General features: G+C 39.5%; 1 protein-coding gene across 1 annotated transcript in view; it reads left to right on the top strand.

Moving 5' to 3' along the window:
- The first annotated feature begins 245 nt into the window (after nt 1-245).
- adgrg6 (adhesion G protein-coupled receptor G6) overlaps nt 246-18,310 on the top strand; it is a 102,088-nt gene continuing 84,023 nt past the window's right edge. The window contains exon 1 of the mRNA XM_053336468.1: nt 246-297. Coding sequence (XP_053192443.1) covers nt 279-297 — 19 coding nt within the window. The 5' untranslated portion in view covers nt 246-278. The remainder of the gene's footprint in view (nt 298-18,310) is intronic.

Here is an 18,310-nt window from a genome sequence, read left to right as displayed (position 1 = left end):
ATGGGATCCTTTCTTAATGTTGATGTTTTTGTGTTATATTGGGAAACAAATGGTGCATTTAGTGACTTCAGTATGAAAAGTGCTGTGTTCTCCTTACAGACATTAAACAGCACATCAGCCTCTGTTATAGCTCATATAGTTCTGTGTTGTATACTGACCGACATCGTCTTCTTACCTGCTTCTTCTTCTTCTTCTTCTTCAGGGAGTCCCGTACAGGCGGCGGCGGAGGAGGTGGAAGGTGGAGGCTCCGTCATGTCGTCCCGGTGGTGCTGCTGTGGATGTGTCTGCACAAGAACGGTAGGAAACCAGCTCGGCCACCATGTTGTTCTGAACAGGAAGTGTCAGGAAAGATGGATTTTGTCTTTAATTGAATGATTAATATGACAGGACTTGAAAAACTAAAAAAAACTTGCTCTCACAGCTGTTTAACTGACAAAGCTGAGTTGATAATTCAGGGCAGAAATGGAAACTTTTCACATTATTAAAATGTAATCGAAATCTACCTATCACACCCACATCTGCTTGTTCAGCTCTAACACACACATGAAAAACTTTAGTTGAAATCAAACTCTGAATGAAAAGACAAATGTTCAGGTTACGTCAGCATATAATGTCCTAAATGTGCTAAAACTACAGCTGGTTGAGTCACAACTTTAAATCAAAGTCTAACAGACAGATGGACACAGAAAATGAGGACTTTTTTTTTTTTTTAGAGGCGAGGACCATTATTGAATGGGAATATTCTAGAAAGTGAGGACATTTTAGGACAAATTTGAGTTTTACACCTTGAGGAATTTTTTGGTGTGGATATTTTTTTTAATGTGCAGGTAGTATTTTTTCAAGTGAGGGCATTTTAAGCATTTAAGCATGCATTCAAAGTCAAAGGGAGGCTTTATTGTTTTAAGTTGGGAAGGTTTTCAAAAAAAGGGATAACAAAGATAAGATGGGATGGTTTTAGAAAGTGAGAACATTTCTTTTACAGTGGGAGCAATTAGGTGACTAATGAGAAAAATGGAGATTTTTGTGTTGTTTTAACCCTCCTGTTGTCCTCGAGTCAGGGAAGGAAGGAAGGAAGCGTGTGCATGCCAAAAAATGTGGTTTGTTGTGTTGCATGAGGCGGTAAACACACACACGCACACATACTCACACCTACAGTACCATTAATCAACATTATGTGTGCAGACAGCGTTATAAACAGAAATCAATCACAATTCATCTCAATATCTTCTAGAAAACAAACAGCTGTGAGAGCAACTCGACAAAAACTGAAAAACAAAATTCTTCTTCTGACAAAAAATAATGTAATAAAATAATGTGCAGCCCTCAGCCAACGAGACAATGAACAGAGCTGTGAATGAAGTGAGTGAACAATTAGGTGTAATGACATTAGTGGCCACAATTAACATCATATTATGTGGAGATATTGTGACATTTAATCCTCCTATTGGAAAATGAATCTGGGTGAGCGTTTCTTTTAATCTGAAGAGGCCACAGGCGCAAAATGAGCTCATTATTTTAATTCAATTATTCAGTGTATAAAATGCAGAAAGCTGAACTGTGGCAATAATGACCAAAAAAAAAAAGTAAATTGGGTGTAATTTTCTCATTTTTATGTGATGATTAAACTCAGAATTATCTTGCACTTTATAGCAAAGTGCCTCTTTAATTATCATCAAATGGTTGTTCAGTCAGTGTCCTTTTTGTGGATATTAGTGGAGGAATAATTGTTATTTTCTGGTTTACATCCATTTTTTTGCCTTCATTCATGTTTTGTTTTGCATGTTTTGTCATTCATGTTCTGTTGTGTCCCTGCTGTCGGGTAAAAATGTTGCATTTCTTACTTGAAGAATAAGAGGTTAAGTTTTGTATTGCTGTTTCCTCACAAAAAAAATAAAAATAATGTGCATTTTTCAATGTCCATGGGAAAAGCAGAGCTCCTAGAGATGCAGCACTTTTGTCTGACAGCAGTGATTTATATGATTTCCATCTTTCATTTGTGTCTTTTCTTCTTTCCATGTTTCCATATTCCACACATACACACACACACACACACACACACACACACACACACACACACACACACACACACACACTTGTTTCCCCATCGCCTTTTTTTTTTTCATTCTGATTTTTCCATCTCTGTGTTCGAGCATGCCTCGTTTTCTTCATGTCATGTGCTTCCATTAACAAAAAAAAGCTGCTCGTCATGTTGCAGAAAGAAAAAGTCACAACTCTGCAGTCGGATATCATTTCCATTTGGTTTCTTCTTTTAATCACATCAAACAAACACATCACAGGAGTCACGCTTTTCATCCATGCTTTAAAAATAGTGTTGGGAATGAATCTTTTTAGAGCAGTTATGGGTTTTAACTGCTATCACGAGCTTTTTTTAGACTAAATGTCATATTGTTGATGATGTGTAGAAAGCTCCAGTTTGTTTTGGGGTATATTTCTTACTCCTGTCATTAACAAGCCAACTCTAGACATAGCACCATCACATCAGACTGCTATTTTGGTATGTGTGACCTATACAGGGGCGGACGTCAGACCAAGTACGGCAGTCTGGCATTAAGGTGCAGCGGGTTTCGGTGGGGGCGTGTTATACAATCAAGGAAGTGGAGTTGAGAGTTATAGATTAATGTACGTGAGGACTTATCAGAGGCCAAAACACAGACAGGATTTTTACAACTCTGGAAAGTTATCACGGCAGCAGCAGCAGCAGCTGTTTTATCTTTTGTAGCGATGATTGTGAGATAAACAGCTGAACACGGTGTTCATGTTACAAAGTAATCCACCAGGAATGTGAGCTTGCATGTACTGTCATGTGATTGGCCAGCGCAGCGTGACGTTTGTCGTTGTTGTACTCGAGCAAAAGTTGATTCCCTTTCAACTTTTTGATGCTTGACCTCTGTGAGCCCCTCCGCTGCTGCTGGGTAAATGTCACTGTGCCTATTTAACCCTCCTCTTGTCCTCGAGTCAAGGAAGGAAGGGAGGGAGAGAGGAAGGAAGGAAGGAAGGAAGGAAGGAAGAGAGGAGAGGAAGGAAGGTAGGAGGGAGGGAGGAAATGAAAGAAGGAAGTGAGGAAAGGAAGGGAGGAAGGAAGATAGGAGGGAGGGAGGAAAGAAGGAAGGAAGAAAGGGGGAAGGGAGGAAGAAAAGGAAGGAAGGACGGAGGAAAGAAGGAAGGTAGGAGGGGAGGGAGGAAGGAAGGAAGGAAGGAAGGAAGGAAGGAAGGAAGGAAGAGTAAAATGTTCATTAATTCATTTGGTCAGTCTATCATTTATTTCCTTTCTTTATTCAGTCATTTAATTGTGTGTTTATTCGATTGTTGATCATTGATCATCGTCACTGACAGTTGATTTGTTGGTTTGATAGTTCGTCCAGTCGTTTGTTCAGTTGAGAAGTTTATTTCTTTCTTTGTTGGATTGTTGTTTGTGTCTTTTAATGTTTAATCAATCTTTCATTAATGTAATACATTGTTTATTGGTCAGTGTATTGATTGTTCATTTGTTTGTTTGTTCATATCATCAATTTCTCATTTATTCATCAATCAATCAGTTATTCCATAGATTGTTGTTTCCTTTGTTCTTGATGACTCCTGAACTCCTAAAAAAAAGAAAAAGCACTACCAGTGTGCCTTTGAGCCTGTGTGTACGTGTGCGTGTGTGTGTATGTGTGCAAACTGATGATGTCACAGCAGTTGTAAGTTAGTGTGTCTGCATGTTAGTGAAGTGAAAAGTGCAACAAAAAAAAAAAAAAAGAGAGAGAGTTGATCCTGCCAAAAAAGCAGAAGCAAATTTTTGCCTGACGAGCTGAAAATGTGCTAAATGCAGCATGAAAATACACACACACACACACACACACTAACACACACACACACACACACACACAAAGTTAATATGTAGTGTTTCATTAAGTGTTTCATTAAGATTTTATTCTCTCTCTCAGTGGGTTTTCTTGTTAAACACTTTAAACTCCTGGCCAAAAGTATGTGGACACGTGGACATTTCTCCCAACATGTGATATTTATTTTAACGATGCCGCGATGACAAGACAAGATTTTAATCAAATACATGAAGAAGAGGTATTATAGAAGTAAAGCAGCAGTCAAAGCTCAAACAATTAAAAAAAAACCATGCATTAATTTGAGGAACCTGAGTCTCCTCATCGCTCCACACAGATCATCAAGTAGGTTTATATTCACTTTTGTATCCACACTACTACTTTTACACCTCAGATATAACAGGAAACTCCTTTTTTAAAGCATTCTGTAGTGTTTTTATTGTGTAAAATGCAAATCCACCCTCATGCAGGTGGATGGAAATGCACTTACAGCCTCCGCTCTCCAGACTTTATCACCCAACGCTGATTTTTGGGTGATGAGGTCTGGCTAGTGTGTTGGATGAGGTTGAGGTCAGGTTCTTCCACAGCAAACTGGGAAAACCATTTGTTCATGGAGCTGGAGGGGAGGGGGGGGTTGTGCACTGGGAAGTGTCATGTTGGAAAAGAGGGAAAAACGGGGGGGGGGGGGGGTGTCCACATACTTTTGGGTATATTTTAGGAGAACTGGAGGTGGAGAGAGGGACAGAAGGCAGAGAGATTCTTGGCTGTTGGTGTTTTCCACGCTCAAGCCAATAACGCTCATTAAACAGAAAAATTAAAACTCAAAAAGAAAGTTAGAGAGAGAGAGAGAGAGTGGGGAAGAGTGTGTGTGTGTGTGTGTGTGTGTGTAGGTGTGTGTGTGTGTGTGTGTCTTTAATGTATTTTCCATACCCTACCAGCAGCCTCAGGCCAAACCGAGCGGTTCACACACACTCGTAAAGTTCCCAGCAGCACTAAACCACAGCACACACACACACACACACACACACACACACACACACACACACACACACACACACACACACACACACACACACACACACACACACACAGAGAGAGAGAGGTTAGTGGTGTATGCTGTGCTTTTAGTGACAAGAACATAACCAGTGTGTGTGTGTGTGTGTGTGTGTGTGTGTGTGTGTGTGTGTGTGTTGCTGACCAGTAGATAAACTGTAGGTTTTAACGTTACACGATCAGGAAACTGTAAATGTTTTAGAGTGATGAGAGACGACTGAGGACCAAGAACCTCTGGAGGACCTCGGCAACACTGTGAGACTCTTTCTTTTTCAAAAATAGTCTTTTTTATTATATTCAGGAAGAGCGATGTCTTTGACAAATAGGACGTAAACTGCAGGTTTTTGGACTCAGCTACTGGACAAGATGTGCGTGTCAGTCTTTCCAGGATTTTGCAGAGGGTTTTTTGTGATTATTGTGGCCAAACATGATTGATTTTGCAGTGGCTTGTCTCAAAAACTGCTCTTCAATTTTTATTTTTGATATTTTTTATGTGCTCTCATTGCAGTAAAATAGCAGGAATTGGGGGGGGAAATTGCAAGTAAATGGAAAATAATAAGTTCTTTTCTTTAAACTGCTACCAATGTAATCACTTCCTTTTGATAAAACCTTATTGTATAGTCATATCTTCAGTGCTCAAAGTTATATAAAAAAGAAAATACTGCACTAAAGTCACATTTATAAGCCTTCATCAAATAAACCTTAACATCATCACCAAATAAAATAACTCAATAATGCCATTAAAATAAATCTATTGACATAAAAATATATAGTTCAATTCCCTCAGTGCCCATTTTTATGTTGGAGGTAAATGATGTCCATCTCCTCCGTCCGTCTAAACAACATCACCTTGCATTCTTCTGACTGACTGAATTCAAATGAGCCGCAAGTTACCGCGTCATGAAATGGGACATTTGGTCCAAATCGCAAGCGGTCTGTTGATTTGACCTTTTTCATGTAGAAAAGCTGTGGTCAATTAGCAAAATTACAATTTCTCGTAAATACTGCAGAGATTTTTTTTGAATATGCGTTAATTGTTTTAATCGTAATATCACAATTTACCAGAGCGACTGACGTGTGGAGCTAAATCTGCACTTGGATGAGAAGAAGCAGAGACTAAAACTATACTGTAGGTTCTCATCTAAGGTTTTAAAAAAGCTGATTTCATGTCCACTGTAGGGTTTCCAGGTGATTTTAGTGGAGACATCTATACACTGAGAGACACAGGAACAACATAAACCTTGTTCTTCTTTGTCTTTTCTTCAGTCGGTAAATAACAAAACTGAATCCCAGCCAACATCTATAAGGAGTGACAGATACCTGGCTGGACACAAAGTCTTTTATGGTGCAAACGTCAGACAGAATCAACCAATCAGGCTTTTAACGGAGGCAGTGTTGCATCATGAGTTATACTGACTTTTAAAGAGGACAGTTTCTGCACATTTTCAGATCTATATTTTTATTCTGAGGCTCTACTGGAATATCTTTACATGGTTTATTATTAAAAACTCCTTATTGATCTTATACTCACTGTAAGTTCAGCCTCTGTCTGAAACTGGCTGGTCGTAAGTCCCTGTCTCTTTAACCCTCCTGTTGTCCTCGAGTCAAGGAAGGGAGGAAAGGAAGGAAGGATGGAAGGGAGGAAGAAAGGAAGGATGGAAGGGAGGAAGAAAGAAAGGAGGAAGGAAAGAAGGAAGGAATGAAGGGAGGAAGAAAGGGGAAGGAAAGGAGGAAGGAAGGAAGGAATGATGGGAAGGAGGAAGAAAGGATTGAAGGGAGGAAGAAAGGGGAAGGAAAGGAAGGAAGGAAGGATGGAAGAGAGGAAGAAAGAGGAAGGAAAGGAAGGAAGGACAGAGGAAAGAAGGAAGTAAGGACGGTAACAGGAAGGAAGGGAGGAAGGAAGTAAAGAAGGACGAAGGAAGGAAGGAAAGAAGGAAGGAAGGAAGTAAAGAAGGAAGGAAGGAAGGACGGAAGGAAGGAAGGAAGGAACAGTCAAAACATACAGGGTCAATTTGAACCGGGAGGACGACACGAAGGTTAAGATCCCCCTCCTGATTGGTCGGCTCCAGGAAGCTTCCTTCAGCTCTGGAGGCTGCGTTTACACATTATAGAAGCAGGATTTCACTTTGTCTCATTCTTTACTCAAAATGTTAACTTCTCAAACATACCTGTACGTGTTGGAGCTGAACTATGAGAGGGAACAACATGAACGACATATGGAAGCATCATAGCAACAACCTTAGCAACCGAGGCACCAGAACAGACGGCCTTTTGTGGGCACGCATGAATACTCTGATGTCATCATGAGGAGGATGTACAGCAATACAGCATCCTCAACCCTTAGATTCAGATGAGGACAACCCCCCCCCCCAAACAAAAAACTTTTAACAGGGCAACAGAGGAGTGATGCCTCTCCTATGATGTACAGATAGGAAAGGTTGTGTACAGAATAGACCAAAGAAGCAAAAATACAGAAACAACAGGATGACTGTGCTCAACCTGCTCTCTGTGTTCACCTTTACTGTGTTTTGTGGGGCGGCTTGTGCCTCAGGAGGAGGCACAAGAGTCGGGTCGTCCACTAATTGGAAGATCGGCCGTTTGGCTCCTCCAGCGCACATGTCGATGTGTCCTTGAGCAAAATACTTAACCTTAAATTGCTCCCGATGGCTGTGCAAACGGTGAGTGAATGTTAATGTCCCCCCCCCACCCCCGATGAGCAGGTTTGCACCCTGCATCGCAGCCCGTGTCATCAGTGTATGAACGTGTGTGTGAATAGGTGGATGTGACTTGTAGTGTAAAAGCTCTTTGAGTGTTAGGAAAACCAGAAAAACCATTTACCATTTTAATTCAGTCTAACTTACCATATATCATCCTTTCATTGACATAGTTTGTTTGTTTCGGCTGATCTGATTTTATGCAATTTGTGAGATCGGCTGTAATGTCCGATCAATGTCGTCATTGTCATGTTGAAACTTGTTGCAGATGCTCCCGTTACATAGATTACAGATGACTTGTGTTTTATCTCTTTAACTCCGAAAAAGTTCCACACCACCGACGTGTTTGTTTGAATCCGACAGTTAGTTTTGAGCCCTGTTGTGATGTGACGGACGATAAAGTTTTTTGAATTTTGAATCATTAGCTGCATGTCAGAGGTGTGGGACTTCTTCGGAGTACATGATACAGATAAAACACAAGCTCTCTCTAGCTGTGCAACACTAAAGTACCTGATGGAGGAGCATCTGCACAATGTTTCAACATCACACATTTAACCAGGCACCTGGATAAGGAACACAAGGAGGAGCAGAAGTTATTTAAATACACGTATTGTTCCCTCATGTGATCGGATCGGTGATCGGTTTATTTAAACTCGCTAATCGGTGATCGGCCCCAAAAATCCTGATGGTGTAAAGCCTAAGTATGCAGGTGTCATTTAATGATGGAGCATAAACTCTATCTGTTGATCAGGAGTTATTACCCCCATACCACACTGGCAAAAAACTTAAGTCCTCTGACCAGGGACTCCTGTCTGTCCTCAGATCCAGGACTAAGTGCTATAGAAGACAAGGCCTTCTCCATTGCTGCCCCCAAACTCTCTTCCTCCCCCCATTCGTTTCTCTCCTACTATTGAAAGCTTTAAGAAAAACCTTAAAAATTACTTTTACTCCCTGGCTTTTAACTGTGCCTAACTGTCACTATGTATTTTATGACCATACATTTTTATTTCTGATTTCTTTTTTATTGGGTTGTTTCTATTTCTGTGTGTGTTCTTCCTTTTTGTGCAAAGCACCTTGGATCAACCATGTTGTGCTCTATAAATAAAGCTGAAATTGAAGTTGAAATTATTCCCACGATGCTTTGCTGCTTTGTTCTGCCATGTATTCAGCTTTATTGATAATCACAGAGACAATCTGTTAGGCGGCACAAAGTCCAGCTCACATCATTGTTTTTGTGAAAGCTTGGTTTTCCTTGTATACACTGAAACGCCAAGCTGCCGTTTTTAAGATTTATATAATCTGGAAAGCTGTGTTTTTGGCAAGGAAAACACAGTTATAGTTTAAGTTTGGTGGCTTGAAATAGAGAGAAGATAAACATTTACTTAGCGTAGTGTGTACTTTCCAACTAAAGTCTGCAGATATATATTTTTTTATCTGTATATGGTTGTTTTTTTGTCTTTTAATTAAGTGTCCTCCAATGATCTCAGAGGCTTTTCCACCCAGACAGGAATGAACTGGAGAGAAATTACTAATTATAGCAATGTAAATATAACACTATCCCTTATTGTTTAGCTGTAATTATGGTTTTAATTATGGTTAATTCAATTCAGACCACAAAGAATCACTGCAAGCCTCCATAGTTTTCCATCTGAGGTTTTAAAAGCATCAGCGTGCAATTTGGAAACATAGCATGAGCAGAGGATCATTGTGTGCATCCAGATATGTCATGAAGTTTGTTTCTATCCACCTGCATGAGAAGTCCTGTGTGGAAACGCAGGAAATGAGACTAAAATATTGTTTCCTGATTGTGTAAAAGTAGTTTTTATGTGGGGAAAAAAGCAAATCTAGACAGACTTAGTGAATAAATGATGAGGATGAAGAGACCGTAACTTGTCGTGCCCTTTTCTTCTGAGATGGTTTAATGGCACCGACTGGAGAATTAATACAAGCAGCTGTTCATCTCCTGATATTCATATTAAAGGATGGAGACTTTTGATCTGGATGCAAGCTGTATTTAAATCTCTCCTATAGGACAAAGATTAATAAATATACAAATCAGTACAAATGAATTAAAAGAACAAAAAGGTTTAATAGTCAGAAAACTTGATTGAGGGTGATTTGCTAGTGTGAGAACAAACCAGACACAAAACAAAACCACAGATACACGGGAGGGAATTTGATTAAGTGAGATTGAGATGATCATTTATGGTCATTAATCTTGATTTTTGACAACTTTGTGCTTTCATGGCAGCAAAAAAGCAAGTTCAATTAAGCTGAGTGCTGAGACTGAAGGTGATTTAGAGACGCGTAGAAAGTCGGAGATTAATGGCGATTTAGTTGAAAACAAAGGTTAGTGTTTTGTTTCTTAGATTCTTTAGAGGAAGAAAGAAGATTCAGATTTGATTTAGAAAGACACAGAGGGATATTGTGTGAGTCTATTGTCAACAACGAATGATTAAAATCACATCTGTGACGCCATAATTTCAAGATGTGACATTTGAATCGTACTGCAAACACTAAAAAGTATCCCATCAGTCTTCCTCCTCTCTGTGGTCCTACCAAGAGAGAGAGAGAGAGACAGACAGAGAGAGAGAGAGACAGAGAGAGAGAGAGAGATACAATAGAAACATGGAGAGAGAGAGGGCAGAGGACGGCTGCTCCATACATATTTCATAACACAACGTGGGCGTTTGCTCCTGCTGAGGACGATCCAGATCTTATCAGCCAGACTGCTTTCCGCCCCTCATCACTCTTTTTTTTTTCTTCTCGCCTATTTTCTTTTTTTTTCCTTCAGTCGTCTTTTCTCTGAGCTCTCTTTTTCTTTTTCTTTTTTTTTCTTTTTGGTGATGGTGGTGAATGAAGTAGTGATATATTTTACTTAAGTACTCAATTACAAGTAAAAGTCTTGCATTCAGAGTTAAATATCCCTTCCAGGCATGTTTTAAGATGTTTTTCCCCACAAAAAGTTCAATTATCTTGTTAAAAATTCTTAACACATCTCCTCGTCCTCACTCATTAAAAGAGAGAAACTCTGAATATGTTAATATTCATTTCAAAGGTTTTCCTTTCCTTTAACTGTGAAGTCCATTCTCAGTGTTTGTGCACTGGATGTTTCCTCATGCTAGTGAACCTCTTCTGGCTTCAAACTAGTTGTGATGTCCCAAATCACACTCGTAGCTACAAGGGTTAAACCATAGACTGTATAAAAGAAATAGACGTAACATCCGTGACGTCACCCATTGGTTTGTGGACTGCTGCTTGGAAGCCAATAGTTTCGAATCTGGGCAGCGCCATCTTGAAAATTTCAGGTGCATGCTGGGAAAAATAAAAACACAGATTCTACTTATATAGGCATGGGGCGGGTCATGGGCGGAGCGGGGAGGTTGCTATGGTTGCGAGGGCTGGATCTCGAGGACATTGGTCAATCAACCTATCAATCACAACGTAGCCACGCCCTAATGCATACCCTGCTTTGTCGTCAAATATAAAATCAGGGAGGCCAAAATGTCCCAAATGAACATCATACTGCATTGAAGAAGGCTTTAAACTAGCGATTGAGACCATAAACACATTTTGAAAACGTTTACTGAGGTTAGAAATCAAGTGAGAAGTTGGTGAATTCTCCATTGACTTGTATAGAGACGGAAGTCCTTTTGACACCAAAACTGTCGCCCCCTGGTGGCCTTTTGCTAGAATGGAGTTCTAAATTACTTCTGCTTTGGCCTCATTTCAGAGGACCAGAACTTCCCGCCTGGTTAAACTGATAAATAAAAATGAGCACAGAGAAACTTCACACACACACGCTACCTCCTTCAGCAGATGCATTTGAAAACAGACTCAGGACAAAACGTCATTCTGCAAAGAGAAGAGAAACAAGATCCAGCTGAGGGAGCAAAACAAGAAACACCTTTCAGACCGGAGGGGGTCTCGAACCAGATGTTTTACCTAATCGCATCCTGCTAAATAAATGCACACATCAGAGTGACGGAAGTAGAAAAGAGCTAAAAGATGACAGAGTGCGTGTGATCTTTTTATTGAGGAACATACAGTAGCCAACACACAATACAGTGACTGTTATATTTTTTGTAAAGACACCACTTGAAAACAAACAGCTCGTAAAAACGTCTTAGGAAGAGAAATCACACCTTTTTACTTGTATAATATGTGATTTACTGACATGATAGTGAGATTTAGTGTGACTTTCACTTCCTGAGGATATCACCTCTGATAATAAACATCCATAAATCTGCTTTGACACCACAGAAAAAAATGCTTCCCATAACTGCAGAACTATCAGAGTAACCCAGCCAGTGATAGATGTCTGTATATCCATGGAGCTGCTAATAGCTGATTCTGCATATTTTTAAATTGCCTTACTTTTGTCTAAGGGGGGGGGGGGGGGGGGCTCAGTGTCAGACTTTAAAAACCCCTAGTACAGAAAAAGTAGTGAAGCTGCACCTCACTCATAAACCTGCATATAAAACTATAATATTTGTTAAGGATTTCAATTTTTTCAGGTCTTTTGTGTCCTCCCTCTGGTGTCTGGTGTCTGTTGCATTAAACACAAACAAGGCATCACTCTGTCCTCTCCTGCTTCTCTTCTCCTTGATCATTCCTCTCCTCCCTCCTCTTCGGTCATCTCTAGCTTTCACCTCCTCCTCCTCCTCCTCCTCCTCTCCCCCCACCCACCTGCCCTCAGATGCCACTCTCAATTATCTCCTAGTGAAAGACAAGAGGATGGAGGAGAGGGAGGAGTACAAACACCTGGCAGAGTGAGTCAGCGTTCACCTGCGGAGAGAGAGAGAGAGAGAGCGAGTAAGATTGAGATAGAGAGAGAAAAAGAGCAAGAGTTCAGTTCCTCCCTCTGGCCTGCTCGCTAACAAATATGTCACCTTATGTGAACCTGTAATTAAAGTTCTCCAACTGAGCTTATCGCTGCTAATTTAAATGTCACAGTGTTGTGTTCAGGTGCTATCAAGCTCAGTGTGACCTTCTGCACTCACTATGACGACTAGCGACCCTAAAAATAATGATGTTTTATGATGTGATAATGCTCATTTTGATCACTTTAAGGTTAGAGAACTTGTTGTGTGGGTTAAAAGGTGCCAGTTCCTTAAAGTGAAGCTCCTTTATTGTCATGGCTATAATAATAACTACAGGGTTAATGTTAGAGGAGGATCATAATTGAGTTTTTCTCTCCTGTATGGTAAAGTCCACTGTTGGGTTAATGCATCCGTCGGCCACTCCTCTGAATAGGGAAATCTGTCCACTTATACAGTATCTGAACTTACTGAATAAGCCTGTTATGTTGTTTTTCTTGGGAGGATAGTTTCCTTTATGCAAAATTTGATTTGCTGCATTGAAATAGGGACTCCAGCTACATAAGTGGATGATGGAACAGTATTTCATTAAAATAAACACAAGATGAGTGATTTCAGCAGGTATGTTGGAGAGAAAGTATTTAAAAAAGGCAGTTTAATCGCACATTAAGATGTGGTTGCTCAAAAAATGTCCTACACATTACTTAATCTCAATCACATTCCACACTTATCACGATGATATATTGCCTGGACCTGATTGGTCTTATGAGGTTATCCAAATGAAGCTTTACAGTTCCAGGAAGTGGAAACTGTGGAAGATGGAAACCATGGTGTAAAAACCTATAGCTCTATAACACAGAATTGATCCAAGTCATAAAGCAGCGTCTGTATGATAATGTCTCCAAAGGAAACTTACAATTCGTGAAGACATTCTTTGAGGTTTTTACAATTTGTATAACCTCTAACGGATTCTTAAAGTAGGTTTACTTTTCACAGTGCTTGGATTTTATGACTTTGCACTGCAGACAGACGTTGATCACAAAGACATTCTTACATTTCATCAAACACAGGAGGCTGTTGTACCAACAGACATACACAGTATGTGGATAAAACGGTATTGAGACTGTAGGAGAGCAAAGGAAGTAAAGCAAAGAAAGGGATAAAGAAAGAAAAGCAGTGGAGATAACACAAAGGGGCTAAAGGAGAACGAGGAATGAATGAGGGAGGAGAGAGGAATGCAAGTGAAAGAATGTGAGAGAAACGCTAGAAAGGACAAAAAGGTGAAAAGAGAGAAGGGCAGGTTGATGGAAGCAGACTAATCTACAGGATTAGTGTCTGAGAGAGGCAGAGAGAGTATTATTAGTATCTTAACGTAACCGTAAACTATCATTTATCACTAGAAGTATCACTTAGCTCCTTGAGTCACAGTGAAATGTCACATGCCACGGTGTCAGATATGGAAAAAAAAAATATTTTTTAAAAATCTTTTCAGCCATTTCTTTCAGCTCTTGTTTCCTTTTCATAATTCCAGGGTCACAGGAAAGGTTTGACCTTTTGCACTTTCATTCACATGCTATTGCAGCTTATGTGGTTTTTGGTTTGAAGTCTCTACAGATCAGAGTAAGGTTTGTAAATCCTTCAATACTGATATCAGGGTCATGCCAGGTCAAATGAGAGCAACTTGACAAGTTTTCTCAACAGTAAAATCTCAAAAATGCAACTAACCTTTTTATTATTATTACTAATGGACTGGACATGTGCAGTAACAGATTAGTATGATGCTGAAAGTTGTCATTGGCAGTCAAAGAGTCATATAGTTTAATGAGAAACACATTGTAACATTACTCTTTTAACCGTATTATCTTGCCCCTGCTTTCTGGGTTGGAAGTCACTGCCCCAAGTTTGGGATTTCAAGGATCTCAGAGTCTCTCATGAGTCAGGGTGGGATGGAAAGTGAGTTCAACAGCTGAACCAGGTCATATAAAGTTCTTGGTGTCTACTATTTTTTCACTAATGTGTAAATTAGCTGCTGGCAAAGTGACCGTAGCATCACAGGCTGTAACAATAACTTCCAAAAATAACAGTTTTAGGAGTCAAAAGATAAAATGAATTGAACAATCAATCAGTCGTGATTGTAAATGTTACTTTGTTTTATTTCTATCTGCATACTTGGAGACATTTGTGTGTTTTTGTGTATTAGTGGTATCCATGCAGTTTACAGTAACTGAGAAATAACTCTTCATGCTAAGCTAACAGATGTTTTTAGTCATTTAGTCTTTGGTTTATTAATTTGAGCTTCACTAGTAAGAACCAGGCCATAACAATATGTCATTTAAAACGTTTAATGGGAATTCAGGAGATATTGGATATTGAGGACAGATGAATGGATTTAAAAGAGGGATGGCGGACGGGGGAGGGGTGAAGGTGGATGTCATATGTAAACTTCGTGGAAGGAGGCTCAAAGTGGTGGAGGTTCAGTCTTTGGCCTGTCTCCACCCGAGCTGATTACGAACCCCAGATGGTACCTAGAAGGAGATAGGAGAGGTATGCTGTGGATTTGAATAGGGATAGAGATTAGGAGGAGGGAATAGAGGATGAAGGGATGTGAGTAGGAATGAGGTATGGAGGGAAGCTTGAAGGAAAGGGAGCTGAGCTTGAAGGCTGTCACCTACGGTCAAGAGTTTTGGGTATTCGACGAAAAGAAATTAGATGGCAGATACAAACGACTGATATAAGTTTCCTATGCAGTGTGGCTGGGCAGATATCCAGACAAAGCTCAATAAGAGACCGTTGAGGTAGTTTGGACATCTAATTAGGATTCCTCCTGGATGTCGTCCTTATGAGTTTTTCTAGCATATCTAACCAGGAGAAGACACTCTGTCATAATCTGCTTAACCTGCCGCACCCTAGACCTGGATAAGTGGCAGAAAATCAATCTTGTCTTTGGTCCATTTTGTGCAGTATTAGAAAGATATTAGACTTGTGCACAATGTCCCAAGGCACTTAAATATACCTCTTCTGACCTCTGTGGTGTTTTTTTAATGAGTGTGTCTTGTCTAATGCAGGCGAGTGATGGGAAGCACAGTCCTCCCAATGGTTTCATTTTGTTCCACTGATCTATTGGTAGCTGTAATGCAACAAAAAATGTAGCAATTGTGCCAGGAAAAGATTATAAGCTAGTAAATATGGGTGATTTTAAAAAATATGGAAGGAAGGAAATATTTTTCAACACATTTAAGAAAGAAAAGACTGATCTTCATCCTTTAATAGTGCAAAGGGACTAATGTTTCGACACACATGGTGTAAATGCTAAACAAAATATATATATATACCCGTGTATGTCAGACAAAGCAAAAGTTCTCTAAAAGATTTGCATATCTGAACTGAACACAGAGTTTCTATATGGACTTAAAATATGGATTATGCTATGGCACGGCTCTGCAGCCTCATTAAAGTTCTGTTGAATAGAAAAAGAAAAAAAAATCTCCCAGAGGAGGTGATATACCGAGCTCACTGTTTCACAAAGAGGCAAGCTGGATTCATATTCTCCACACTGTTGAACCCTTTGGCTTTAGTGAAGCTTATTTTAATACATGATATATGTTTGTTGCAGCGCTTGTGCCGGATTTTTATATAACTGAAAAATAAATTTGTATGTTTGTCTTTATAAAGTTGTGGCATCTGGACATTGGCTCTGGCATTGCCCTTATTATCCAATGGGTTAAATTCCTGCTCCACCATCTTCCCAATGATATGACTCAGTGTAGACCTATCCTACATTATCAATTTGCCTTTTTCCATTTAGACTCTGATGAAGACTTGTTGTTGAAACATTGCAAATCTGTCAGTGTGCAGTCCAGTTTTTTCTCTCTTAAGTTTGCTTCTCCCTGATCTGGGAAGCATCTGAGTCAGCTGCACATTGCTGGAAGATGCACAGAGAATCTCTTTTAACCCTCAAATACCAGACTTTTCCTAATATGACCCACAATATACAAAAATGCTAATGCAGCTGACGCACATTTTTGTATACGCAAATGTACAAATTTGAAAATCACCATTTAAACATGTTGTTGGATCTATAAAATGATCTGCAAGACTATGAAATAGTGATTGTGAATGTCTTTTTTCTCCATAAATATATAGAATACACTCTCTGACAGCTTATTTAGGGTTAATCAATCAATCATTTATTAATGACTTATGACTGAATTTAAGAATGTGAATTGGTGTAGAGGCTAATTATGAGTCAGAATATGAACAGTATGTAAGGGTTAATTCCACAAAAGATACACATGATCTGTATTTTGGTGAGTAACACTGAGCCAATATGTTGATGGAAAGCCGAGACAACCTTTGGAAATTGTGGCTGAATTGTATCACCTTCATTTCTGTTCTTTAGTTTTTCACTGGTTTGGTTTGGCCTTTGTTTTAAGTGTGTCTAATTGACATGCCAGCACTAATCAGTGTCATCAGCACCACCTGCACAGTTCACATTGTGCCAGTAGAAAAAACCTCAAGTGTAACATGGTTCGACCTCACGGAAGAAAGCTGAGACATCTGTCTGTGTTCAGCCTTTATTAAAGAAAGAGACTTCTGAGACTTCTTTTAAAGTATTCAACCTTTTCATTGTATCATATATATATCATTGTTACTCTATATGTTGTTTGGGTTGTAGCAAATCATCTAAGGGCCCATTTATGCTCAACGTACGTACGAAAATGTATCCGTCCGTTTCAAACAATGTTACGGTCACTGCTCACATACTTCCATGCGTCCTTTACGTTGGCATGGATGTTAACCAATAAATCCACCAGGGGGCAGCACAGAGTCAAAAGTTTATGACAAACAACAAACTCAAAAACAAACATGGCGACTGTGGAGGAGATATTGATAATGTTCCTCTTGCATAAAAGACAAAAATGATATGTTTAAAGTTTCTAACCAACTCGCAAAACCTTTCCTCAAAAAGTTCCTCCATTGTTATTTCTTCTTTGTCTCTCACTAGAGCTACGTATCGAGTAGTGACAGCAACACTGCCCCCCATGGTTTCCGGTGGTACTGCTCCGTTTGGTCCGTATCCGTAAGCTTTATGGAAACGTGCAGAAATACGGATGAAATGAACGCAGAGCACGGACAGAAGGCTCCGTCTGTATCCAGATCCGTATTTAACGTTGAGCATAAATGGGCCTTTAGAAGAACAGATACTCTTAACCCTTACATACTGTTCCGGGTGAAATTTGACCCATGTTTTTACATCTGAGAGCTGTAAAAACACAGTAAAACATTTCTTTATAGTCGGACTTTTCTTACTGTGACCCACGGTATCAGAAAATGGGAAATGAAATGCATCATTTTTTTACATTTTGGTACAGCTGATACACATTTTTATATATGCAAACACAAATTCAAAAATCAGCATTTACATGCTGCTGTATACTTCATATTCTATCAAATGTTCTCCTGGACCATAAAATAGTGATTGAGAATGTCTTTTTTCTGTAGGATGAATCACACAGAAAGACTAATCAAACATTGGTTAATGACTGATGGGGGAATTTATGAATGTGAATTGGTGTAGAGACTGATTGAGCCAGAATATGAACAATATGTCAGGGTTAAAATAAATGAGCATGAAACAGAGCAGCAATGAAAATAAGCTTATCTGGATCTGGTTTAGGGGTTTTGCAATTTATCCCAGAATGCTTTGGGCAAGCAGGATGGTACAGTCCATCCAACACACAGGCAGACAGTTATACTTTATATACTCTCACAGGCAAGTGAGAACCACTTACTAACAACATCCAATCATTATTGCTGTAAATCTGGCTTGAGGGAATAAAACATTCTCTCCTCTACGCTCTTCACTCTTCTGCTCATTTTT

The sequence above is a fragment of the Scomber japonicus genome, chromosome 17 (assembly GCF_027409825.1).
Source record: "Scomber japonicus isolate fScoJap1 chromosome 17, fScoJap1.pri, whole genome shotgun sequence".
NCBI lineage: Eukaryota > Metazoa > Chordata > Actinopteri > Scombriformes > Scombridae > Scomber > Scomber japonicus.
Note: the sequence above shows the minus strand (reverse complement) of the source record. Positions and strands in the feature narration are given on the sequence as shown.